We start from the raw sequence: 26,326 nt of genomic DNA, 5'->3' as shown, positions 1-26,326 counted from the left end.
AAGGCGGTCGAATGCTGGTGGGGGAAGTAGAAGAAGAGAAATTAATGACTCAGGACCAGGAGAGACAGTTGGTTGTGGAGGCTGAAAAGGGTGCGGCAGCTGGTAAGGAAAATGGCGGCGCCTCGCACGTGGCAGCGGCAGCCAAGCCCACTGTACAAACTGGGTTTTACATTGGGATGTCCTGGACTGAATGGGAAGCATATTTGGAAAAATTGAGGTGTGGAAACGTGACTGAGGAATCCAGAAGGGCAATAAACATATGGGCCAAATCTCAAATGGGAAAGGACATAAAAAACATGAGGGAGGAATCCAGGGGTGATATGAAAAAATTGGGGGAGGACATTGGGCGCATGTTGAGTGGGGAGGTCGCGGTGGCGCGCGGCGAGGTGACGCAGGGTGAGGAACGCGTGGGGAGCGAGCTTGGGCAGAGCACAGCCAAATTGACGGGGGATATGGAAAACGCGACGCGGGGTGTAGAAAAGCCGACGGTCGCCGAATTGAACAGGGAAATTTCATGGGCGCCGGCGGTCGTCGAGCTAGAAAAAGAAACAATTGGGGCCGAAGAGACGGTAGAATCGGAGAACAAATCACGGGAGAAGGTAATGGAATGCACGCAAAGTCTGTGTTCACACCAAGATGCCGTGCTTGCTAACCCCAATAAAGGTTTACAGGTGCTGGCGAAGAAGCCGGGGAAGGAGGACCCCGAGGTGAGAAATAATGGCGCGAATGTCTTTGGCGCAAAAGGGTTTTTGGCGCGCTTGGGACAGAGACGAAACCCGGGTGGTCGTGGAAGGTCCATTGTGCGGTGTACGAGGGCGACTGGTGCGTGGTATGAGAGAGAGTGTGCGCCGAAGCATGTGAGAGAAAAGTATGCGACAGGGTGTGCAATGATTTGGTGTGTAACAGGAGAGTGCACACCCGAGGGTGTTACAGAGTGTGAGGGGGAATGCACACCGGGCAGAAGAGAGGACATATGTTGTGTGCAGGAGACGAGATGGAAGGGAAGTGGTGTGAGAATGGTGAAGGGTAGTGGAGAAAGACGCGCATGAACCAGGATACGCGCTAATATAAAGCAACACTCAGTTGAGCTTGAAGCCACGCCGCGTACAGTGCATTGAGTTACGTGAGTGATAACGCGCTGTGTAACCGCCAGCCGCGCTGAGAGACGCGTCTTTTCCTTCCTGCCTCATCGGCTGCCTTTTGTTCGGGAGACGCGCTACGAGGATCCTTCCACCGCATGCATGCCTTCTTCGCGGGACGTGCTGGGACCGTGGAGAGCCGGACGGGGCCGTTCCTGGACGACCACGTCGACGCGTTTGACCGGAACATCAACCTGCCTGCAATCCCCTGTGTGAGTGTGACGGGCCCAAGTCTGGGTATTAAGGATAAGACTGATTAAGTGCTGCTCTGTGTCTCTGCGTACCGATCATTGTACATACGTGTGGGAATAATAATTAAACCTGTGTTCTTCCTTTTCCTTCGATCGTTCCTGTGATTTCCTCATTGACTAAGCGTGGTACGAATAAAACCGCTCGAATCGGGTTCCACTACTAATATATATATATCGATGTGTACCCCGGTTTAGAATAGGTACACCGTATCCCTGCGTGTCGTAAGAGGCGACTAAAAGGGTTGGCGTCAGGAAGTGCATCCGGCCATAAAAACATTGCCTCAAAAAGAGAACCGTGACAATTACAACTACATATGGGCAGGGTACAGCCCGAAGTACCAAGTGGGGGACCCCACTCCCTCTCGACAAAACTCAAGGTGGGGAACCCAATCGAAGCAAGGGTGGAAATCACTCCATTTATGACAACGAAACGTCTGATGCCCGATGTGGAGATCGGTTTCTGAGGTTTGGGACATGGAATGTAGGGACAATGACAGGGAGATCAGGAGAAGTGGTGGAAGTATTGGTCAGAAGAGTTGACATATGTTGTGTGCAGGAGACGAGATGGAAGGGAAGTGGTGTGAGAATGGTGAAGGGTAGGCAGGGACAGAAATACAAGTTTATGTGGCAAGGGTGCCCAGAAGGCGTGAATGGTGTTGGTATCCTGTTTTCTGAGGAGTTTGTAGACAGTGTGGTGAGTGTGACTAGAGTGAGTGAAAGATTGATGATGGGGAAAATGATGATTGGAAAGTTCTTGGTGTACGTCATCTCGGGATATGCTCCGCAGGTTGGTCGAAGCAATGAAGAGAAGGACACGTTCTGGTGTGCGATAGAGAAGCTGATGGAAAACGTGAAAGATGAGGAAGTTGGTGTGGTAGGAGGAGACCTAAATGGACATGTGGGAAGGAGTATGAACGGTTTTGAGGGAGTTCATGGGGGTTATGGATATGGTGTGATAAATGGAGAAGGTGAAAGGATTTTGGAGTTTGCTGATGGAGCTGATTTGTTGATTTGTAATACTCCGTTCCAGAAAGAGGATAAAAAGCTTGTTACATACACGTCAGGTGGGTCGACGACAACAGTTGACTACCCGCTGGTGCGTAGATGAGATAGGGGGCACCTCCGGGACACAAAGGTGATGCCGGAGGAGGAGGCTGTTTCACAGCACCACTTGGTTGTCTGCGACATAAGGGTGAAAGGTGTGAGGAGAGCTCGGCGGGTGAAGTACCAACCGAGAATGAAGGTGTGGAGGTTGAAAGAGGTGACAGTGAGGGAGGCATTAAAAGAGAAGCTGAGTATGGTAGAGGATGATGTGGTTGGATGTCAATGAAAGATAGTCTGTTGGGAGCCGTTGGTGAGGTATGTGGATGGACAAAAGGACCACCGAGGCACTCGGAAACATGGTGGTGGGATGATGAAGTTGGAAAGAAAATTGACGAGAGGATGAAGAAGTTCAAGGAGTGGCAGAAGGCGAAGGGTATGGGGGCAGAAAAGGCAGAGCATGAAAGTTATAAGGCAGCCAAGAAGGCTGCAAAGAAAGAGGTAGCAAAGGCGCAGGAGGCATGTAGGAAAATGTTCGCAGAACACTTGGATCTGGAAGAGGGTCAGAGAGCGGTATTCAGGATTGCAAAGCAGATAGCGAAAGAGACGTGTGATATGATGGGGGTGAGTTGCTTGAAGGATGAAGTGGGACAAATTGTTGTGGACCCAGATGGAATTAAAGGAAGATGAAAGAGATAGGAAATCTATTTGCAATAAAGATAGATAAAAGCAATGAAGAGTAGAAAAGCGGGAGGGCCGACGGGAGTTGTGGGAGATATGTTGAAGGCAGCGGGAAATTGGGGTGTGAAGAGAATGACAGAGATCTGCAATCTGGTGGTGAAAGAAGGCCGCATTCCAGTGGATTGGGAACTGAGTATCCTCGTCCCTCTACACAAGGGGAAAGGTAACCCTCTGCACTGTGGCTCGTATCGAGTGATAAAGTTATTGGAGCATGGAATGAAGGTATTGGAAAGGGTGTTGGAGAGGAGGATAAGGAAGAAATTGAAGATTGACAAAATGCAGTTTGGATTTATGCCAGGAAGAGGAACGACAGACGCGCACTTTATTGTGAGGCAGTTGCAGGAGAAGTACATGGAGAAGAGGAAGAAGTTGTTTCTTGGGTTTGTCGATCTGGAGAAAGCATTCGATAGGGTTCCACGTGAAGTAGTGACATGGGCATTGAGGAAGTTAGGAGTGGAGGAATGGTTGATCAGAGTAGTGATGGCAATGTACAAAAGAGCGCGCACAGCTGTAAGGACGAAAGACGGGAACAGTGGTGAGTTTGAGGTGAAGGTGGAAGTGCATCAGGGGTCGGTACTAAGTCCACTACTATTTGTAGCTGTGATGGAGGTGCTGGCTTGGAACGTAAAGGAGGGTTTACCGCGGGAGTTGTTGTATGCAGATGATCTGGTGTTGATTGCAGAAAGTATGGATGGACTGAAGGAGAAGATGAAAAAGTGGAAGGAATGTATGGAGACAAAAGGTCTGAAGGTGAATATCAGAAAAACGAAGGTGATGGCAAGTGGTAAAGCATGTGGTGAGGTGGAAAGAACTGGGAAGTGGCCGTGTGCTGTGTGCAGGAAGGGTGTCGGAGTGAATTCCATTCAATGTACAATGTGCGCTGAGTGGGTTCATCAAAAATGTCGTGGTTTGAGAGGGTCATTAACCACTAACCAGTGTGGCAGCTACAATGAAGTGTAAAGTGTGCACAGAGGGAGCTGCAAATGGAGGAAATGTTGAGTTGGATCTTGGAGACGGCGTGAAGCTGGAAGGTGTGAAAAATTTTGTTACCTTGGAGACATGCTGAATGGAGAAGGTGGATCAGTCTCGGCAATGGACGCTTGAGTGAGATGTGCATGGAAGACGTTTCGGGAACTGAATGGCATGCTGACGAGGAGGGGAGTGTCGTTGACGCTGAAGGGAAAAGTGTATGCTGCATGTATGAGAAGTGTTATGATTTATGGGAGCGAGACATGGGTAATGAACGTAGAGCAGCAACGAAGGCTGGAAAGGGTGGAAATGCGAATGGTTCGGTGGATGTGTGAAGTATCGTTGAGAGAGAGGAAGACAAATGATGAATTGCGAAAGATGAGGGGAATAGAGCCTGTAAATGATGCTGTGAAGAGGAACAGGTTGAGATGGTTTGGTCATGTGTTGAGGAAGGATGAAAGTGACTGGTTGAGAAGAGTGATGGAAATGAATGTAGAAGGAAGTAGAGGACAGGGAAGACCGAGAGAGACTTGGCTAAAGATGGTCGAAGAAGAAATGTGGGCAAGGGGGTTAACAAGAGGAGATGCAGAAAATAGGGCAAAATGGAGAAGATTGTCATGGGGATGGCAAGGCTAACCCCCGCCCTTGCATGGAAAATGGCCTGAAAATGCCTGTTGTTGTTGTTGAAAAGGTAATCCTCTTGATCCTGTAGATTACCAAAAAAAAGGTAATCCGAATACAAGGGGTTGATCCTTGTATTACGAATACAAGGAATGCAAAGGTTATTTATTTTGACAATTTACATGTGGTTTACTAATTAAGAAGAGATCCTCAGCTTTCCATTGATACCTTCCATGCATCATTGCTGTCACACATGACCAAGTACATATTCATTGAAAATGACAAGTTCAAATCGCATTTTTACAAGTTTGGCTAATCGATGCAAGTCAGGATAATTGGTGCAAAATGAACGTCAAATGTGAACTTTTCTCAGGAATGACTGGCCTTTATGCACCCACACCTTCAACACGTCCACCTCCCCTTTCAACACAAAGCTCACAGTGGCGGAGGAGCATGCCCTGAACTGCTCGTGTCACCATGGCCGGGTCATTGCGCAAAGCATCCACTTCATGTCGAATACGGCCCTGCAATACGTCAAGATCACGGGGAGGAGTTGCGAACACCTTGTTCTTTAAATGTCCCCAAAGGAAATAATCACATGGTGTGAGGTCAGGTGATCTTGGCGGCCATTCCACTGCATGGTTGAGGGCGATGACTCGGTCTCCAAAAGAGTTCCCTCAGTCGATCTCGGACAGCGATAAGACGATGTGCTGGGGTGCCGTCTTGGGCCCACCAGAGATATCTGAAGACACCACAAACCTGTCGCTCAAAGTTCTCCTCCAGCTGCAGTAAAACTTCATCATTGATCATCTGCAGATACCTGTTACCAATGACATTCCTTTGAAAGAAAAATGGTCCGATCACCTGACCACTTCCACAAAGTCCCAACCAAACAGTCCACTTTTGTCAATTCATGTTGGTGTCAAAATTAAATTCTGGGGGTTGTCGTGTCGGTGCATATTCAAGAACATTATGGGTATTGACCTTGCCATCCATGGCGAAAGCAGCTTCGTTGACGATAACGAGATACTGCAGGAAATTGACATCTGCTTCACAATGTGCTATCAACCATCCGGCAAGCACCAGCCTCCTGGCAAAATCCCCTGGTGTAAGTTGATGCCGGATGTGAATCCGATATGGATGTTGGTGGAGGTCCAGTCTTGTGATTCGGTTGAATGTTGCCAAAGGCAATCCCGTCCCATTTCGTCTTGCGCTGGTTTCCCAAGGATGCTCCAAAACTTGCTGCATTACTGCTGCAATGTTCATTTCCAATCACCCAGTGCGCCTCCTACCAGAATTCTCCTTGTTGCGGTTGAGGCTCGTGCCATGCTCTTGGTATTTTCTAACATTCGCCCAGGTGGTTTTGGCTGCTGGAGGCTCCCGTTCTGGGAAACGTTCCCTGAACGCATCACGAGTTCGCTGCAAACTTCCAGTTTGGTGAAAGGTTGTAACCACAAAGGTCCGATGTTCAGTCGTAAGTTGAACCGTCTTTTCAATGACTCAGACTGTCTCTAAACCCATACACTGTCGGCCCATCTTAAATACCCATCTTAAACAAAGGATGACGCAACCGACGATTACCAGACCAGCTTAACAATTTTCCATAATCAACTTGGCAGTCGACAAGTAATGCGTCCATTTAAAACTGTCTTGCACTGATTAGCCAAAGTTGTAAAAATGCGATTTGAACTTGTCATTTTCAATGAACATGTACTCAGTGATGTGTGACAGCAATGATTCATGAAAGGCATCAATGGAAAGCTGAGGATCTCCTCATAATTGGTAAACCACATGTAAATTGTCAAACTAAATAACCTTTGCATATTAACCCCTTGAATTCGGATTACCTTTTTTTTTGATACGCACTGTGTATATATATGTATGTGTTTATATATGTATGTGTATATATATGTATGTGTGTGTGTGTGTGTGTGTGTGTGTGTGTGTGTATGTATGTATGTATGTATGTATGTATGTATGTATGTATGTATGTATATATATATATATATATATATATATATATATATATATATATATATATATATATATATATATATATATATATATATATATTAGCTTGGCTCGGCTCGCGTCCATACTGAGGAACGGGCTTATTTTAGCTGAGGCTAATGAGTAATGACTGTACCTGAGTTGCTGTGTTGTTATGATTTTCACCAATCATAATACAAACAATTACTTTGCACAAATGTATTTGTTGTGTTTGTGATATTACATTTTTATCGGCAATTTAGGTTGAAGATTTAGGTTGAATGTTTTTTTTTTCAAGAAAGAACCCCTCAGCACATACATAGGGGAGGGGTAGGTGCAGACCGGAAGTTTGGGACGATTACACCTCACCACCACGTAATTCAAAACACCTCACCACCAAGTAATTCAAAACACCGCACCACCAAGTAATTCAAAACACCGCACCACCACGTAATTCAAAACACCTCACCACCATGTAATTCAAAACACCGCACCACCAAGTAATTCAAAACACCGCACCACCACGTAATTCAAAACACCGCACCACCAAGTAATTCAAAACACCGCACCACCAAGTAATTCAAAACACCGCACCACCACATAATTCAAAACACCGCACCACCACGTAATTCAAAACACCGCACCACCAAGTAATTCAAAACACCGCACCACCAAGTAATTCAAAACACCGCACCACCAAGTAATTCAAAACACCGCACCACCACGTAATTCAAAACACCGCACCACCAAGTAATTCAAAACACCTCACCACCAAGTAATTCAAAACACCGCACCACCAAGTAATTCAAAACACCGCACCACCACGTAATTCAAAACACCGCACCACCACGTAATTCAAAACACCTCACCACCAAGTAATTCAAAACACCGCACCACCAAGTAATTCAAAACACCGCACCACCACGTAATTCAAAACACCTCACCACCATGTAATTCAAAATACCTCACCACCAAGTAATTCAAAACACCTCACCACCATAAAACACGTAATAAAAACACCTCACCACCAGGAAATTAAAAACACCTCACCACCACGAAATTGAAAACACCTCACAGCCATCAAGCACGTAATAAAAACACCTCACAGCCATAAAACACGTAATAAAAACACCAGACAGCCATAAAACACGTAATAAAAACACCTCACCACCACAAAATTAAAAACACCTCACAGCCATAAAACACGGAATAAAAACACCTCACAGCCATAAAACACGTAATAAAAACACCTCACAGCCATAAAACACGTAATAAAAACACCTCACCACCACGAAATTAAAAACACCTCACAGCCATAAAACACGTAATAAAAACACCAGACAGCCATAAAACACGTAATAAAAACACCTCACCACCACAAAAGTAAAAACACCTCACAGCCATAAAACACGTAATAAAAACACCTCACAGCCACAAAATTAAAAACACCTCACCACCAAGTAATTCAAAACACCTCACCACCACATAATTCAAAACACCTCATCACCAACTAATTCAAAACACCTCACCACCACCTAATTAAAAACACCTCACCACCACGTAATTATAAATACCTCACCACCACGTAATTCAAAACCCCTCACCACCATGTGATATTAAAACACCTCACCACCACGTCATTTAAAAACACCTCACCACCACATAATTCAAAATACCTCACCACCACGTGATTCAAAACCACCACAACGTTATTAAAAACACTTCACAACCACGGAAACAAAAGTTTGAAGGAGTCGTTAAGTGACAACACAGACACTGCCCAGATGTGTCGATATCTATCTATAATTCCACTAATCTCTGTGTGTATGTTTGTTTGTACGTTTGTTTGTTTGTTTGTATGTCTGTGACCGCTGTTTCTCGACAACTACCGGTCCCATATACTTGAAACTTGCCAGGTATATTGCTGGGGACCCGAGGATGTGCCTTTTCAAGGTTTCATATTAATCGGACAATTACTTACCGAGCTATGTCCAAAAAACGATTCAACCAATCAGAGAGCAGCGAGCTATCGCGTGTGCCGAACGTGGCGGACACACTCTGCCTCGGATGGCACATTTGAGAGCGTATTCATTTATTTCACGTTTGCAAACTATGTTGCCGTTAAACTATGTTTTAAAACTAATAAAAACTAATTTGCGATTCATCGTAACTGCGATATACGACCTTCCGGACAGTGAGGACTGCACTTCCGGCATCCAATCACAGAACGTGTTATTGCGTAGGCGTGGCCGATGTGAGAGCGAGCTGATGCTGAGCCCAGCGCGTGCGCCATTACGGTACGTAATTCGATTTCTTCCGGAGAAAATAATAATTTCTCGATTTCTTATGCGCATTATTTCTCCCAATTCAGTCAGAGCGAAGGGCGGAAGCGAAGAGCGTTGTTTTTTTTGTTTACGGGCGTACGGGCGGGGTAGAGCGTACGGGTAGCGTTTTTTTTTTTTTTTGGCACATTTGAGAGCGTATTCATTTATTTCACGTTGGCAAACTATGTTGCCGCTATGTTGGCGTTAAACTATGTTTTAAAACTAATTAAAACTAATTTGCGATTCTTTCGCTTTCCTGCGCATTTGTGCACGCTATGGCGATTTCTTTACCAAACTCCGCTAGCCGTTAGCTTTGGACCAAACCATTTCATGTAAATAGAGGGGGGGGGATTGTCACCGTACTCGCAAGCCGTTAGCTTTGGACCAAACCATTGCATGTAAATAGAGGGGGGGGGGGGATATACTTTTAGATATATATATAGTACGGGCATGCCCTAGTATAGATAAATGACTGTACCCGAGTTGCCGTTTTGTCATGGTTTAAATTAAACCAATCATAATTCAAACAATTATTTTGCACAAATGTATTTGTAATATACGTGATATCACATTTTATAAACAATTGAAGTTGGAAAAAAAAAATTCCCCAAAAAAAAAAAAAATTGCAATTTTTTTTTTTTTTTAAATACCCTTAGGACATACCGACGGGAGAGATATGTGCATACCAGAAGTTTGGTACGATTTCAAAAAAGTTTGAGAAAGTAGTTCAGTGACAACACAAGACAACACACAACACAACACAGGACAGACGCTGCACAAATATATATATATTTGATGCACAAAATATATATACACACATACATACATACATACATACATACACACACATACATACATACATACATACATACATACATACATACATACATACATACATACATACATACATACATATATATATATATATATATATATATATATATATATATATATATACACACACACACACACACACACACACACACACACACATACACCACCGGTCAAAAGTTTTAGAACACCTCAATTTTTCCAGTTTTTATTGAAATTTACGCTGTTTAATGTGTCAATGTGCTCTGAAATTAAACATAAAACAAGTAAACAATTGGAGATTTAAAAAAAGAAATCATAGAATCATTTTGTTCAAACAAAATTTAATTTAAATTTTTGACTCAGCAAAGTAGCCACCTTTTGCAGATATAACCGCTGAACACACTCGTGGCATTCTTTCTGCAATGGAAATCAAATATTGTTCGGGAAGTTCTTCCCAACACTGTTGCAGAAGTTCCCACAAATGTGTTGCACTTGTAGGTTGCTTTGCGTTCACCCTTCTGCCCAGTTCATCCCAAACCAGCTCGATGGGGTTTAAGTCTGGAGACTGTGCTGGCCATTCCATGATTTGAAGCCGACCATCTTGTTCTTTTCCTCGAAAGTAGGTTTGACATAGCCTGGAGGTATGTTTAGGGTCATTATTTTGCTGCAGGATGAACTCCTGACCAACTAGGCATATACCAGAGGGTATTGCATGGCACTGCAAAATGCTGTGGTTGCCCTTTTGGTTCACGGTGCCAGTCACTCTGTGCAAGTCGCCGACTCTGGATCCAGCAAAACAGCCCCAGACCATCACGCTTCCTCCTCCATGTTTGACAGTTGGTGTCACACACTAAGGAACCATCCTTTTCCTACTCGACGGCATACAAAAACCCTGCGTGATGAACCAAATATTCCAAATGTTGATTCATAGGTCCATAAGACCTTCTTCCAGTCTTCAGTAGTCCACTGGCGGTGCTTCATGGCCCATGCAAGCCTCTTTTTGTTATTTTGCCATCTTAGCAATGGCTTTCTTACTGCCACTCGACCTGTCCAACCTGCAGCTCGAAGTGTTCTCTTCACAGTTGAAATTGAGACTTGCTTACTTCAACCAGTGTTAAGCTGTGCTTGAAGCTGTTGTCCTGTGAGCCGCCTATCACACAAGGTGTTGACTCTCAGAAACTTGTCTTCTGATTCTGTTGTGGCTTTGGGTCTGCCAGACCTCTTCCTGTCAGAGTTTCCTCCATTTTCCAAGTGCATTTTGATGGTGCAGGAAACTGTACTCACTGACACCTTGGCTTTCTTTGCAATTTCTCTAAAGGAAAGACCTACACTTTTAAGGGTTATAATGGTCTGTCTGTCTTCCTGCTTACCTTTGAACCATTTCAGGTTATTCACTGGACTTGAATTGCTTAAATTTCATTAAAAACTAGAAAAATTGGTGTTCTAAAACTTTTGACCAGTAGTGTATATATAATATACAGTGCATTCAGAAAGTATTCAGACCCCTTCACTTTTTTCACATTTTGTTATGTTGCAGGCTTATGCTGAAATCGTTTAAATTCATTTTTTCCCTCATCAATCTACACTCAATACCCCATAATGACAAAGAGCAAACAGGATTTTAGAAAGTTTTGCAAATTTATTAAAAAGACAAAAACTGAAATATCACATTGATATAAGTATTCATACCCTTTGCTATGACACTTGAAATTTAGCTCAGGTGCCTCACATTTCTCTTGATCATCTTTGAGATGTTTCTATACCTTGAATGGAGTCCACCTGTGGTAAATTCAATTGATTTGACACGATTTGGAAAGGCACACACCTGTCTATATAAGGTCTGTTATGGATTCGTCACTTCCGTTGTTGTGGTTTTCATCCACTGTAAACATTTTTGATTCCATGTACTATTATTGTTGTCATTTAAGGAGATAGAGGTTACTATTTTCAAAAGGTAAAAAAGGTAATGTTTTAAATGAAACCGGAACTGGGCGCCGAAGAAGAGGAAGAGGAGGAGGAGAAGGCGGAGCGAGTGAGTCGGGGAAGAAGCCTAGCTGCTTTGAGGTCTGGAGCAAACGTTGACGAACGGAGGTCACTAGCGAAATTTGGGTTTCCCGGGAAAGGGATTCTTGCGACAGAGTTGTTATCGCTGTGACAGATCAACCTGCTTGTCAGGTTTTGGCGGTTGATTCCGAGGAGAATCATCGTCGTGCCTTTACGCCTCGAGAACGGGCCGTCGGCCAGTTTGACTCGCGCGCTTTGCGCATCACGCAAGGTTTTTCGCTTCGCTTCAACCATTTTCACCGCATCCAGACGTTTATCTGGTGTGTGTGTGAAACGTGGATTTTTAAGGTAAATCTGCAGTTCGCCGGTTTGGAGCCGTGAAACGTCCATACCCGAGGGTGTGATTTCCCAGTCGCCTGGAGGGCACCTTTGGATTTCCCCAGCGCCTTGAGGGCACCTTTGCGCAGCTTTGGCCGCATGACTGACTGTCATCCGAACGGGATTCTGGTCTCGATTGGACATCGTTCTGACGATCGCTGGAGCGGATTGACTTGGGCTTGATGCCGGAATAGAGACATTGGGGAATGTTCTTCTTTTCGCTCACTTGGAGCACAGTAAGTTATAGTGTACAAACCTGATGGTACCATCATAGGAAATATATATTGGTTGTACAATTGATTATTATTGTTGTTGTACTGTTATTCTTGTGTGATCTTAATACAATATTTGTTTGTTGGTAACAATTGGTGTGGCTTCACCATTGATCTTTGACATACAGAACACATTTTTCTGGCATGACTCCTCTTGGGGCTCGGAGGTACACCGTGACCGGGGGTTGGGGAGGAGCACGTAACAGGTCTCACAGCTAACAATGCATATCAGAGCAAAAACCAAGCCATGAGGTCGAAGGAACTGCCTGCAGAGCTCAGAGACAGGATTGTGTCGAGGCACAGATCTGGGGAAGCCTACAAAAAAATCTCTGCTGCATTGAAGGTTCCCAAGAGCCCAGTGGCCTCCATAATTCTTAAATGAAAGAAGTTTGGAACAACCAGGACACTTCCTAGAGCTGGCCGCCCGGCCAAACTGAGCAATCGGGGGAGAAGGGCCTTGGTAAGAGTGGTAACCAAAAACCCCTTTGGTCAATCTGGCTGAGCTCCAGAGATCCTGTGTGGAGATGGGAGAAACTTCCCGAAGTACAACCATCACTGCAACACTCCACCGATCTGGGCTTTATGGCAGAGTGGCTAGACGGAAGCCTCTCCTCAGTGAGACACATGAAAGCCCGCTTGGAGTTTGCAAAAAAGCACCTAAAGGACTCTCAGACTATGAGAAACAAGATTCTGTGGTCTGATGAAACCAAGATTGAACTGTTTGGCTAACAAACTTTGTTTGTTTGTTTGGCTTGTTTGGAATAACAGGTCATGATACACTAAGCTTGCATGGTCGCACAGTAGGAGGAGGAGGTCTGTGTCATCACCGACCAGCACACTGTTGGTGACCATGGCAGACTCCACAGCTTTCTGCACAACAAGATCAGCATCTCCTGAAGAATGTTGTGTCTGCCAGTTCCTTCATATGCTTTCCCACAACCAAGTGCCTTCATATGCTTTCCCACAATCCAAAAAATAAAAAATACTGATGTCAGGACTTTCCCCTCGCAGGATGTCTTCAGCTTTTTTTCTATGCAATAGAGGACACCTTCCTAGGTATGATGCAAGTTAGAGAGCTTTAGTTGCAACTTGTTGGTACAATGTACATAATGCTTGTACTAACACATGATAAAGTATCCTGGAATATGATATTTTACAGTTTCTAAAAGAATTTTACATGTGTGCGATGTGAACACCACAACAATACAAGTGTGTGTTCAACCATGTACTGCAGAGACCAATACATTAAAACATTTAGATGTTGCCTTGTGGACCCAGATGAAATTAAAGGAAGATGGAAGAGATATATGGAAATGCTGTTGAATGCAGAGAATGAATGGGATGGCAACATAGAGAGTAACCCAGTTTTAGGACCGGCAGAGAAAATAACTGAGAAGCAAGTTGAGGAAGCGATAAAAGCAACGAAGAGTAGAAAAGCAGGAGGGACGACGGGAGTTGTGGGAGATATCTCGAAGGCAGCGGGAAGTTGGGGTGTGAAGAGAACGACAGAGATCTGTAATCTGGTGGTGAAAGGCCGCATTCCAGTGGGTTGGGAACTGAGTACCCTTGTCCCTCTATACAAGGGAAAAGGTGACCCTCTGGAATGTGGGTCGTATCGAGCGATAAAGTTATTGGAGCATGGAATGAAGGTATTGGAAAGGGTGTTGGAGAGGAGGATAAGGAAGAAAGTGAAGATCGACAAAATGCAGTTTGGATTTATGCCAGGAAGAGGAACGACAGACGTGCTTTATATTGTAAGGCAGTTGCAGGAGAAGTACATGGAGAAGAGGAAGAAGTTGTTTCTTGGGTGTGTTGCTCTGGCGAAAGCATTCAATAGGGTTCCACGCGAAGTAGTGACATCGGCATTGAGGAAGTTAGGAGTGGAAGAATGGTTGATCAGAGTAGTGATGACAATATACGAAAGAGCGCGCACAGCTGTAAGGACGAAGGACGGCAACAGTGGTGAGTTTGAGGTGAAGGTGGGAGTGCATCAGGGGGTCAGTACTAAGTCCACTACTATTTGTAGCTGTGGTGGAGGTGCTGACGTGGAATGTAAAGGAGGGTTTACCGTGGGAGTTGTTGTATGCAGATGATCTGGTGTTGTTTGTGGAAAGTATGAATGGACTGAAGGAGAAGATGAACAAGTGGAAGGAATGTATGAAGCCAAAAGGTCTGAAGGTGAATATCGGAAAGACGAAGGTGATGGCAAGTGGTAAAGCTTGTGGTGAGGTGGAAAGAACTGGGAAGTGGCCGTGTGCTGTGCGCACGAAGAGTGTCGAAGTGAACTCCATTCAATGTACAATGTGCGCAGAGTGGGTTCATCAAAAATGTAGTGGTCTGAGAGGGTCATTAACCAGTGTGGCAGCTGCATTCAAGTGTAAGGTGTGCACAGAGGGAGCTGCAGATGGAGGAAATGTTGAGTTGGATCTTGGAGATGGCATGAAGCTGGAAGGTGTGAAAACATTTTGCTACCTAGGAGACATGCTGAATGGAGAAGGTGGATCAGACTCGGCAACGGTTGCTAGAGTGAGATGTGCAGGGAAGAAGTTTCGGGAACTGAGTGGCGTGCTGACGAGGAGGGGAGTGTCGTTGAAGCTGAAGGGAAAGGTGTATGCTGCATGTGTGAGAAGTGTTATGATTTATGGGAGCGAGACATGGGTAATGAACGTAGAGCAGCAACGAAGGCTGGAAAGGGTGGAAATGCGAATGGTTCAGTGGATGTGTGGAGTGTCGTTGAGAGAGAGGAAGACAAATGATGAATTATTGCGAAAGATGATGGGAATAGATCCTGTGATGGATGCTGTGAAGAGAAACAGTTTGAGATGGTTTGGTCATGTGTTGAGGAGGGATGAAAGTGACTGGTTGAGAAGAGTGATGGAAATGAATGTAGAAGGAAGTAGAGGACGGGAAAGACCGAGAAAGACTTCGCTAAAGATGGTCGAAGAAGAAATGCGGGCAAGGGGGTTAACAAGGGGAGATGCAGAAAATAGGGCAAAATGGAGACGATTGTTATGGGGCCCGCAAGGCTAACGCCCGCTCTCGCAGGGAAAATGGCCTTAAAATGCCTGTTGTTGTTTGTTTTTGTTCAGATGTTGCCATTTAAAGAATACTGAACTTAACATTGCACCGTTAGTTTGTTCATTGTACCTTTAAGGCCTTGTCTTTCATGTACAAACCCCAACACGAACCTTGGAGCATTGTATATGATAAGAGTGCACAACATTAGGCAAACAATCTCTGCATAAGTTTAGAAAAAAAACGATGAATGACTAGAAATACCTCTCTCTTCACTCTTCAGTGAGCCCAGATTTTGATAACAAATATAAATTTGAAAAATCATTCGCAGAAAATGATCAAGGTTCATAAAAAAGATAAGGAAAATGGGATTGTTTGGACAAGTGACATTCTAACGTGTCATAGTATAAGTTTGAGGGGGAATCATAAAACGTTTCCCTTTTCAAAAAGTTTTCAGAGCCAAACAAAAATGAATTCCATTGTGATGGGATGATGAAACTCAACTTCGGCTGGGAAAATGTGTACCACTGGCTGAAAACTAGGATCAAAAATACAAATTTCTGTGATGAGGTTTGCTCATTGCATGACCATTCCTTCCTTCATTGATTGATGGGGAAAGAAGAGGAGGGGAGGGGCAACCTTTTTACTCTCCCCCTTATAGTGCGATTGGTCACGAGCCATAGCACATGACTATTTGATGCTTGAACAGCAAAGGCATCACCTGTAGAATATGTTGTTAATCTGCTTGCGGATGTAGGCACGAAGTCCCAGGAATTTGCCATATATACGGTGCAGTGTGGTCTTCAGAAAGTCTCGCTCTCGAGGATCTTCACTATCAAACAGCTCTAAGAGCTACCATAAAGACAAAGAGGAAAGGGCAGAGAGAAACAATAAAAGATAAAAAATGGATGCAGGAATGAAGCAATGCAGTTTGGAGATGCATGCACATGCACTCATTACATTCCAAACAACTAGAACAGCACTCGGTAGAGCACATACCTCCTCCAGGCTAAACAGTTTACGTTTTGTAATCCTATTGATGGGCCAGTTCTGGATCCGGACCTGAACCAAAATCTAATCGGCTTGTTCTTGTCACCGAACCACAAAGTTTAGTCATAACTCATCCATAACATTTTGAGATATTATGCTATATATCGTTTTTCACCCTATCTCTCAATGGTGAATAATCACTTGAATGAAATGAATGAATGATCGTTTAAAGACCATTTTCCCCCGTAGCCTTGCGGGCCCCCATGACAATCATGGTTCCTTGTTTGTGGCAATATTTTTATGGCCAGATGCCCTTCCTGACGCCAACCCTTAGTCACTTCTTACGATGTGCAGGGATATGGTGTACCTATTCTAAATCGGGGTATACACCGGGATCATTCATCCCAGCAAGCTGGTACTCAATTTGCCGACCTGACCTCCGAAGGATGACAGGCTGAGTCAACCCCCCTGGCGTTAATTCAGCGATCGACCGGGATTCGAACCCAGGATCCTCGGATCCCAAGCCGGCACCCTAACCGCTAAGCCAACACCAGGTTATAATCACTTGTACAATTTTAAAAAATTCGCATCCAGATCTTCAACAAAATCAGATCAAATAGTCCTAGTCGCACACCCAACCTCTCCACCATATTTTGTCCGAATCAGTCTATAATGTTTTGAGATATTGTGTTATACTGTATATCGTTTTTAGCCTGATCACCGAATGGTGAAGAATCACTTAAAATGATTGGATCTGAATCTGGATTCGGATCTTTACCAAAATAGAATCAATTATTCCTCGTCACCAAAACAACCTATCCACCAAGTTTTATCCGAATTCATCAACAACATTTTGAGATATCCTGTTCACAGAAAAACTGACAGGGGTGAAAACATAACCTCTGGCTACCTTCGGCGGAGGAGGAGACTTGAACGGCACTGGGTACAGTGCATAGCATCACCAGGCTGAACAGTTTACGTTTTATATCCCACCCATAGGCCATATCTACATTCAGACCTGACCCTAAATCGAATTGGCTTGTTCTTGTCACCTTCCCAAATCATCCACCAAGTTTCGTCCGTATCGGTCCATAACTTTTTGACACATAATGCTATATACCGTTTTTGTCCCTATCGCTAATGGCAAAGAAACTTTTAATATTGTCGTGCGACTCCGGTTAACACCAGAGACCGCGGATAGGCCTAAATGGTTTTATTGGAGGCAACAACCAAACACGGATTCGGCTATAAAACACGCGAGGAAGAAGGAAAATGGAAGGCTGCGGCAAAAGCTTACCTGGATCGTGCCGACGGCAGCTTCGATCCTGCAAGGAAAATTAATTCAACCGGGCACAGGTTTAACAGGGGATGGAAAATAATACGAGGGTTTATTACAAATAAAAGCAAGGACAGGAAAATACGCGCCGGTAATAAAATGTCCTAAATCGGGATCCCGCACACCAGACTCAACAACAGACACAGGAATGGATTAAAGGAAAAGAATTGTCTCGTCGTGTAAAATGTAATGGAGATCGGCCTTATCTGTCCCTCGTCTTCAATCTCTGGCCTGGAGGAATCCTCCGCCCGCCTCGCACGCGTCGCTAGGCACGTTCACAGCACCGAGCCTCGCTCCCGCACAAGCACCGCTCCAAGCACCACAAGGTTGATCTTCACAAATGATCGATAAGCCAACTCTCAAGCCAACTCAACCAGGGCCAAGACTGCCAGCCAACGCAACCAGGGACAGGACTCTCTCCACTCAAGATCGCACCGGGACTGCCAGGGCCAGGAATTTGCAAGAGCACAAACCGCACGAGCCGCAAGAAGAAAATGTCCTTCAGCGCGCCCTTAAATAACCTTCCCGCGGTGGTGGCGTCAGCCCTGGCACGCCACCCAATCAGTGCCCTCCATCGACTCGCCGGCTGGAAGTCCGTGCCTACCGCGCTGCCCCTTCACTCGTTCCCTGTTCCGTGGTCATAGCGCGTGGCACTCGATGTGGCTAGGCCTGTTGGAGGTGTAATTGGCGGCCGCCATCATCGGCGGTGCCCCGGCCTGGTTTCCTTGCCTGTTCGTCTTTCAAAGTCATGTCAGGGAAGGGATTTATTTAGTGTTGCACTAGGGACCTAACTACATGTCTATGTTGGTGTGCATTGTCATAAGGGACAAACGTTTAGCTACCAGGTGTGACACACAGGGGCGCTACTCTTTAATCCCTACGCTACTTATCACTCGAACATCCTGGTATGCTCACAGGTATGCTAACCCTACACATGAAACTTATTACAGGGCAGATTCCTTACCGTGACAGACGAATACCTACCTACACAGATCTACCTGGCTCTACATATTGCTACCCCACCGACATAACAATATATTAGTATCTGTCTGTATCTAAATCCTCACCAAAATCTAATCAATTTGTCCTTGTCATACACCCAAACTGTCCTCCAAGCTTTTATCCACCAAAACGTGTTGAGATATCCTACTCGGACAAAGAGGGGGTGTAGCATGGCCAGTGTACCAGGGCCGAAATAATGGATAGGATAGTGGCAGATGGGATAAACTGGCGCATGAGAGAAGAGAAGAGCAGACTTTTTGTGAAAGCATTCCAAGGCAGAATCCCTATCAGATGCTTTGGAGATTGTGGCCAAATCCTTTTGTGAGAGGGCAGATTGCAGTCCTCATCAGTTGACCTGTGTTCAGAGTCATATTCTGTATCATTCGTATTGCTCAATTCCAATAACCAGAGAGTTGGCTTCGGCAAGAACATGGCCAGAGCAGTCAAGAGGCAGCAGCACAGGAGATTGAATGGACATTTAGTCATTCTCAGGTTCAGGAAAGAGGATTACCATTGTAGAAATACAGATCGGGAGGTTTACAGATTGCGTCAGACCCAGCACAAAGAGTCGCAGAAGGCCTCAGCTGCAATGCCATGGCCAGTCCGAAAAATGCCATGGCTGCAATGCCACACCCAGACAGCAAGCATAGTGGCAGTTAAGCCGCAGATGAGGAGCAGAGAGTTGGGTTGGATGGTTACGAGTTGATCCCTGTTAGAGAAAATAGTAATGCCAACAAATCTTGAAGGTACATATATATTAACTCATCTCTCAATGCATTTTAACTCAGAATTCAGGGAATTGGCTGTTTGGCTCCAATGAAACACATTTTGTTATCCTAGTAACCAGAAGACATCAGATATCATCTGCAAACAGAAATGCAGTGTTCTGTAGCTGCTCAGTGGTATCATCTACAAAGATGAGAAATAAGAGGCCCCAGAATTGACTCCTGTGGCAAACCTGCATTGGCAGTCTTGGTGCTGGAGGATGTTAACTCAACACAACTTCCAGTTAGCTGGTCACAGTAATAGTCTGACAATCAGGTGAGCAGCCTTTCTAAACCTAAGATCAGTAGTCCTGGAGAACGCTCAAAAGTGTACAATACTTCTCTGTAAGTAGTCCTGCATACTCAACTGTTGAAACTTCAGCGTAACTTATGACATCATGGAAAATGATGCTGGTTGAGTTATAATGTTAATGCTTGTCATTTTTCTTGTGAACTGGCGTAACAAGGAAAATTTCCCTTGTGCTGTAGCAAATGCCCTGCATAAAGTCAGGATTGAAACAGCCAAGTGGTGTAGCAAGGCAGCTGTTTCCAAAAAAATGGCAGGAATACAGTCCGGGCCTGTTCCTTTGCTGATATACAGTTCCAAAATTGTGCTTCGACTTGGCGAGGCCAAAAAAAAAAAAAAAAACTTTGGGACATCAGACTCCACAATGGAAACATGGAGGGAACATAATGGTGGGAACATAATGGTGGGAACATAATGGTGGGAACATAATGGACGGAACATAAGGGACAGACAACTCAACAAGAGGAATTGTCGATTTTTCTACTTACATTCTGTAAGACATTCAAGCTTCTTCACAGGAGAGGAAGTAATCCTCAATCACCTCTTGTTAAAGTGAAGAACAGGGATATTAGAAAAAGCCTCTGCTGTGCTAAAGACAATTTGCATTCCACCACCATGCTTATCCTTGTTGAGAACCTTAATGTTATCATAAACACCATGAACACAGACTCGATGCTCTTCATTAGCTTTTCTATGAGTAATAATGTACAGTGCCTCCAAGAAGTATTCACACCCCTCAACTTTTTTCACATTTTCTTGCGTTACAGCCTGAATTTAAAATTTAATAAACTGACATTTTTGTCAGTGATCTACACACAACATCCCATAATGTCAAAGTGACATTAATTTTTAATTTTTACAACATAATTAAATATGAAAAGCTGAAATGTCTTGAGTCAATACATATTCAACCCCTTTGTTATGATGCTCCAAATTGAGCTCAGGTGCATCCAATTTCCTGTGATCATCCTCGAGATGTCTCTACAACTTGATTGGGGTCCACCTGTGGCGAAATTGAATTGATTGGACAAGATTTAAAAAGAAACATCTTTCTATACAAGGTCCCACAGTTGCCAATGCATGTCAGAGAAGAAACTCCACCACAAAGTCCAAGGAACTGTCCGTAAAACTCTGAGATAGAATTGAGGATGCATAGATCTGGGGAAGGGTATAAAACAATATCTGGAGTTTTGAAAGTTCTGAAGAGCACATCGAGCTCCATCATTAAGAAATGCAAAGAATATGGAACTACCCAGACTCGTCCTAAAGCTGGCCATCCAGCCAAACTGAGCAACTGGGCAAGAAGGACCTTGGTCAGGGAGGTGACCAATAACCCAATGACAACTCTGACAGAACTACAGAGTTCCTTGGCTGAGATGAGAGAACCTGCCGGAAGGACACCATTCTCTGCAGCACTTCACAAATCTAGGCTTTATGGGAGAGTGGCCAGATGGAAGCCACTCCTGAGAAAATGGACAACATGACATCACGCCTGAACTTTGGAAAATGGCAGGTGAAAGACAAAGCATGAGGCAACAGATTCTGTGGTCTGATGAGATGAAAATCGAACTCGCGGGGTCATTGTAAAGTGCTGCTTTTGGCAGAAACCAAGCACAGCTCATCACCCATCTAACACCATCCCGACAGTGAAGCATGGTGATGGCAGTATCATGCTATGGGGAGGCTTTTCAGTGACAAGGACTGGGAGACTTGTAAGGACAGAGGGAACAATGAATGGAGCCAAATACAGGCAAATCCTTGAGAGTGCAAAACCTGCTTGAGAGTGCAAAATACCTTAGACTGTGGCAAAGATTTACATTCCAACAGGACAATGACCCCGCGCATTCAGCCAAAGAAACACTGGAATGACTTCAGAACAAGAATGTGAAAGTCCTTGAGTGGCCCAGCCAAAGCCCAGACTTGAATCCCATTGAGAATCTGTGGGAAGACTTGAAGATTGCTGTTTGCCAACACTCCCCATCAAACTTGTAGAGCTTGAGCAAATCTGCAAGGAAGAATGGGAGAAATTCCCCAATTCCAAATGTGCAAAGCTGATGCAGACATACCCAAGAAGACTCGAAGCAGTAGTCGCTGCCAAAGGCGCTTCTACAAAGTATTGACTCAGGGGGTTGAATAATTATGTAAAGTAGATATTTACGTATTTCATTTTTAATTATTTTGTAAATATTTCTAAATTAAAAATTACACTTTGACATTATGGGGTATTATGTGTAGATCAGTGACAAAGAAAATCTAAATTTAGTCCATTTTTAATTCAGGCTGTAACAAAACAAAATATGAAAAACTCAAGGGGCATGAATACTTTCTGAAGGCACTGTAAGTCTCGCGTCCAGGATTCCCATCCATCTTTGTGTCACCATCACCATCTCTATCGGAAAAATGTCATAGGCCTTCTCGAGATCCACAAATCCCAATGCCATTTCACCTTCAACCTCTTTTCCACCAGCTGTCTGTGTGAACTTCCCATCCGTCATCCAACTAACCTATCTAAACAACTGATGCTCTTCGCCGATCTCCATCTCCACCCTCTCCCTTATCCTCCCATCCAAAATCCTCTGCAGTGCTTTAATAACATGACTTAGGAGCGTAATGCCTCTGTACTTCCCCAGATCTTAAACATTGCCCTTCCTCTTCAATAATCGGCACAATTAGCCCTGTCCTCCAATCATCTGCAATCGAACCCTCTCTCATCCATACATTCAACAACCTGTTTGTCCAACTGACTCTGACTTTTCCCACTGTAATTAGCATATCTGTACGCACCTCATCAATGCCAGGCGCTCTTCGCTTCATCATCATGTCCACATGTCCTCCTCTGTGATCTCCACCAATTCCACTTTACCCTCTACGAGTCTACATAATGTGGAAGCTCCAGCTCACCGTTGCTTCCTCCCCTGTTCAACAGTTCCTTGACATATCCTTCCCATACCTTCAATACTGTCCCCCTTTTTGTCACTCATCTCCCACCACCATCCTTAATCACCACCCTCCTCCCCCCCTCTTATGTCCTTATTATCTTCATGTCTGTCACGAACCAACTTATAGATCATCTTCCCACCATCATCTTCCAACTTGTTGAACACCTCCTCTTCCATATCATTCCTCACCATATTCACAGCTCTCCTTGCTGTTTTCTTATTTTGCCGACACAGGTGCAGCAACCCTGCAACCGGTTATCTCCCTCTATCCTTGATCTTCTCTATCCTCTTCCTGACCTTTTCACCAAATGCCTTTGCTACTTACTCTGTCCACCATACCTGGTTTATATCCCTCTACGATGCACCCTTTGCTCACCTCCTTCCACACAAAACTCTTGCAATTTCCCTAAACGCCTCTCCACACTTCTTCCACTCCCCCTCCAAAGCTTCGACTTCACCGCTATGTTCCTCATACCAGCCCTCTCCTTGTACTCTAGGGCAACGATGTCCCTACACTTCACCTAACTTATCATTTTCCGACCCCTGCTCTTAACTTCCTTCCGATGTGGTTTACAACTCGTTTCTTTTAGCTGCAGCCGCCGGATAGCTCTGCGAGCAAAAAGAAGGCCGAGTGTGTAAGCACTTTCTTCCTGTACATAGCATCTACCCTTGCCAAGACTTTCAGACTACCCCCTAGTGGTGCACCATGGTAAAAGTGTTCTTGAGGGCACTGGCTAAATGTCTGGAGGATCTCGGAGTAGGTTGGTACTCCAGAGGTGTAGTGTGCATGGCCCTCCATTGTGAGAACTTGCTGTGACACTCAACAAGCTAACCAGGGCAGGTGGAGCTCTTTAGCCTTGGTAGGCAGTCCACTTAGGAGAAGGAAACTCCATTTGCAAATCCCCTTGCTGCCTTGCAGGGTTTGTCTCTTTAGACAAAGGCTAGGTCCACAGCTGATTCTGTGGTGGCGTCAGGAAGGGCATCCAGGCACAAAAAACATGCTTCAAATTTGCCTTTTGGTGAAGCAGCCATTATGTGAATCACGGCTTACACCTGTAAGCATGGAAACAGCCGTAAAATGATAATCAAATACCACAGACTCGTGCTGGGCGGTAACATGCTCTCCCACTACTGCCTAACAGTCCTAGATCCTCCACAATTGTTGCTACCTCACTACCATCAAATCCAACTCCATTCTACACTGTCCACACCTATAAGAAATATCTATGATAATTATATGAGCCACAGAGGTAGTTGTTCTTCGAACATACATACATTAGGTTTCACATGGAAATACTATTAATAAGTGTATCATGCAGTTTCATATAAAACTGAAAGGTTTGAAATGTATTGTTCTTGGTTGTTGTTGTGTTGTTGTTGCAAGATGCATTTCAGATGTGTAAACAGGCTGTTTGTTATATTGGTGAAACGCTATTAGAACAAAAAATACCATGATGTGTCCTTTGATAGCGGTAAAAGATGCGAATGCCGTTAACCTGTTCTCACCTTGATGGAAGTACTATCATGCTGATGATAACCCTCAAGGAAAGGGCTATCATGTGCAGCTGTGAGATCTTAGCCAGGAGGTCGAGTGAACAGAATCTATTTCAAGGTCCCTTTTGGAGGTTAGCTCCCAAACTGCCAGCAACTATCGAATTGTTTCTTGCTGTTAGAGGTGTGGTTGAAAGGCCGCACACCTAATGGTTGAAAGTTTTTCAGAATCGACATTCGAGACAGGGAAGCAACAATTATAATGGGTAAGCAACAATCTTTCTCTGAATTTTGAATGGCTGAAATGTAGTTTAAATCATTTATTCGTACCATTAAACATTAATAGAAACTATTAAAGAATAATAGAAAAAGCAGGCACACATGCACTGTGAAACGTCCACTTATAGCATGATCCCATTATGAAATGGGCACCCCCATCTCTCTCACTCCCCCCCCCCCCCCCCCCATCCACCCACACAGCTAATTATATAATTTACTCTGCCATAGTGTCTTGGTTCCGTCGAAGCAGTTTTAAGGCAAGGAACATGCTGTGTGGATTGCCATTCCCTGATGGGCGGTTATGGGAATATAACCGCCACCATTTAACATGAAGGAAAATGCAACAAGTCCTTGTACATTCAGCCATCGAGCAAATGGGGTATTTTGGGGAGCGGGGTTGACGAAGACATGCGCAAGTACGCAGGTGTGTGTGTGCGCACGCACGTTGTTACGGATTCGTAACTTCCGTTATTGTGGTTTTCACCCACTTGACGTAGTTCTGATGTTAGGTACTATTATTATCTTCAAAAGGTTTATTATTCAGGAACGATTTTATCTAAAGTTAAAAAGGCTAACTTTAAATGATACAGGAAACCGACCCGGAGGAGATGAAGAGGAAGAAGCGGCGCGAGCAAAGTCGGAGAAGACGCATGACATCAGCGCTCCGTAACGAGCAAGGTCTACCGACAGCTGCGAGGGAATTTTGAGTTCCTTGAAAGGACATCCGGCGATAGGAAGTATCGCTGGAGGGGGAGAAATCTGCGTAGTCAGATTTGGGCGCTGTGATTCCGACGAATCCTCGCCTCGTCGAATCGGCTCAAGTAAGAGCCGTCGGCCATTTTGAACCCCGTGCTTCGGATACCAACTAAGGTTTTGCCGCGTCATCTTCACACCAACATCCCACCGTCTGTCGGGGAAGTGTGTACGACCGCTTCGTCTCCCACTACGTTGCGGGTTGCTGCGTGAGCGGTGAAGGTGCGCCTCTGGAGGGCGCCCTTGTACAGTTTGGTGGGGCGATCTCCAAGGCTAACTGTATGCGCTTCGGATATCGACTGGAGAGCGAGATTCGGGCGTCGACCGGATTTCGTTCTATCGATCGCTGGAGTGAATCACATTCGCCTTGGGAAAAGTTATAGAGACATTGAGGAGTGTCCTTTCACTCGCGGGCCGTGCAGTGAGTTACCTGGCTTTATATAAGATATATATAGAGTGCACTCTTAATGGCCATCTGTTATCCCGTTATTCCTGTGTGTGATTTCTAATACAATTTTGTTCATTTTGTGAGCGGAATATTTTGAAAAATAAGCAAAGTATCAACTTCTAATCTGGTGTGTGGGTGTATCTAGGCATAAGGAAGAACGCTGTTTAAGATTGGGTCGCCACGTCAAAATCAAAGATGGCCGCCGCCATGTATGTCTGAACCTTTCTGTGTGATTAATGTTCGCTCTTTTACGAGCCTCGATCTTGTATACAAAAAAAAAAACAAAAGAAAAAAAAAACCTTGTGAGCGGAATATCTTGAAAAATAAGCGAAGTACTAACTTCTAATCTCGTGTGTGGGTGTATCTACGCAGAAGGAAGAACGCTATTGAATATTGAGTCGCCACGTCAAAATCCAAGATGGCCGCCTTGCATCATCCACTTTGTCAACTCACATCACTT

The 26,326-nt window shown here is 44.6% G+C and overlaps 1 protein-coding gene across 4 annotated transcripts in view; it reads right to left on the bottom strand.

Annotated features, from left to right (window-relative positions):
• The window catches only part of LOC137417543 (serine/threonine-protein phosphatase 2A 56 kDa regulatory subunit gamma isoform), a 212,221-nt gene that overhangs the window by 49,197 nt on the left and 136,698 nt on the right, over nt 1-26,326 (bottom strand). For all 4 annotated transcript variants that reach the window (XM_078787095.1, XM_078787097.1, XM_078787094.1 and 1 more), the window contains one exon: nt 16,279-16,409. In XM_078787095.1, coding sequence (XP_078643221.1) covers nt 16,279-16,409 — 131 coding nt within the window. The remainder of the gene's footprint in view (nt 1-16,278; nt 16,410-26,326) is intronic.

The sequence above is a fragment of the Myxine glutinosa genome, chromosome 11 (assembly GCF_964187855.1).
Source record: "Myxine glutinosa chromosome 11, kmMyxGlut1.1, whole genome shotgun sequence".
Classification (NCBI taxonomy): domain Eukaryota; kingdom Metazoa; phylum Chordata; class Myxini; order Myxiniformes; family Myxinidae; genus Myxine; species Myxine glutinosa.
This window is presented reverse-complemented; position numbering and strand designations above follow the sequence as displayed.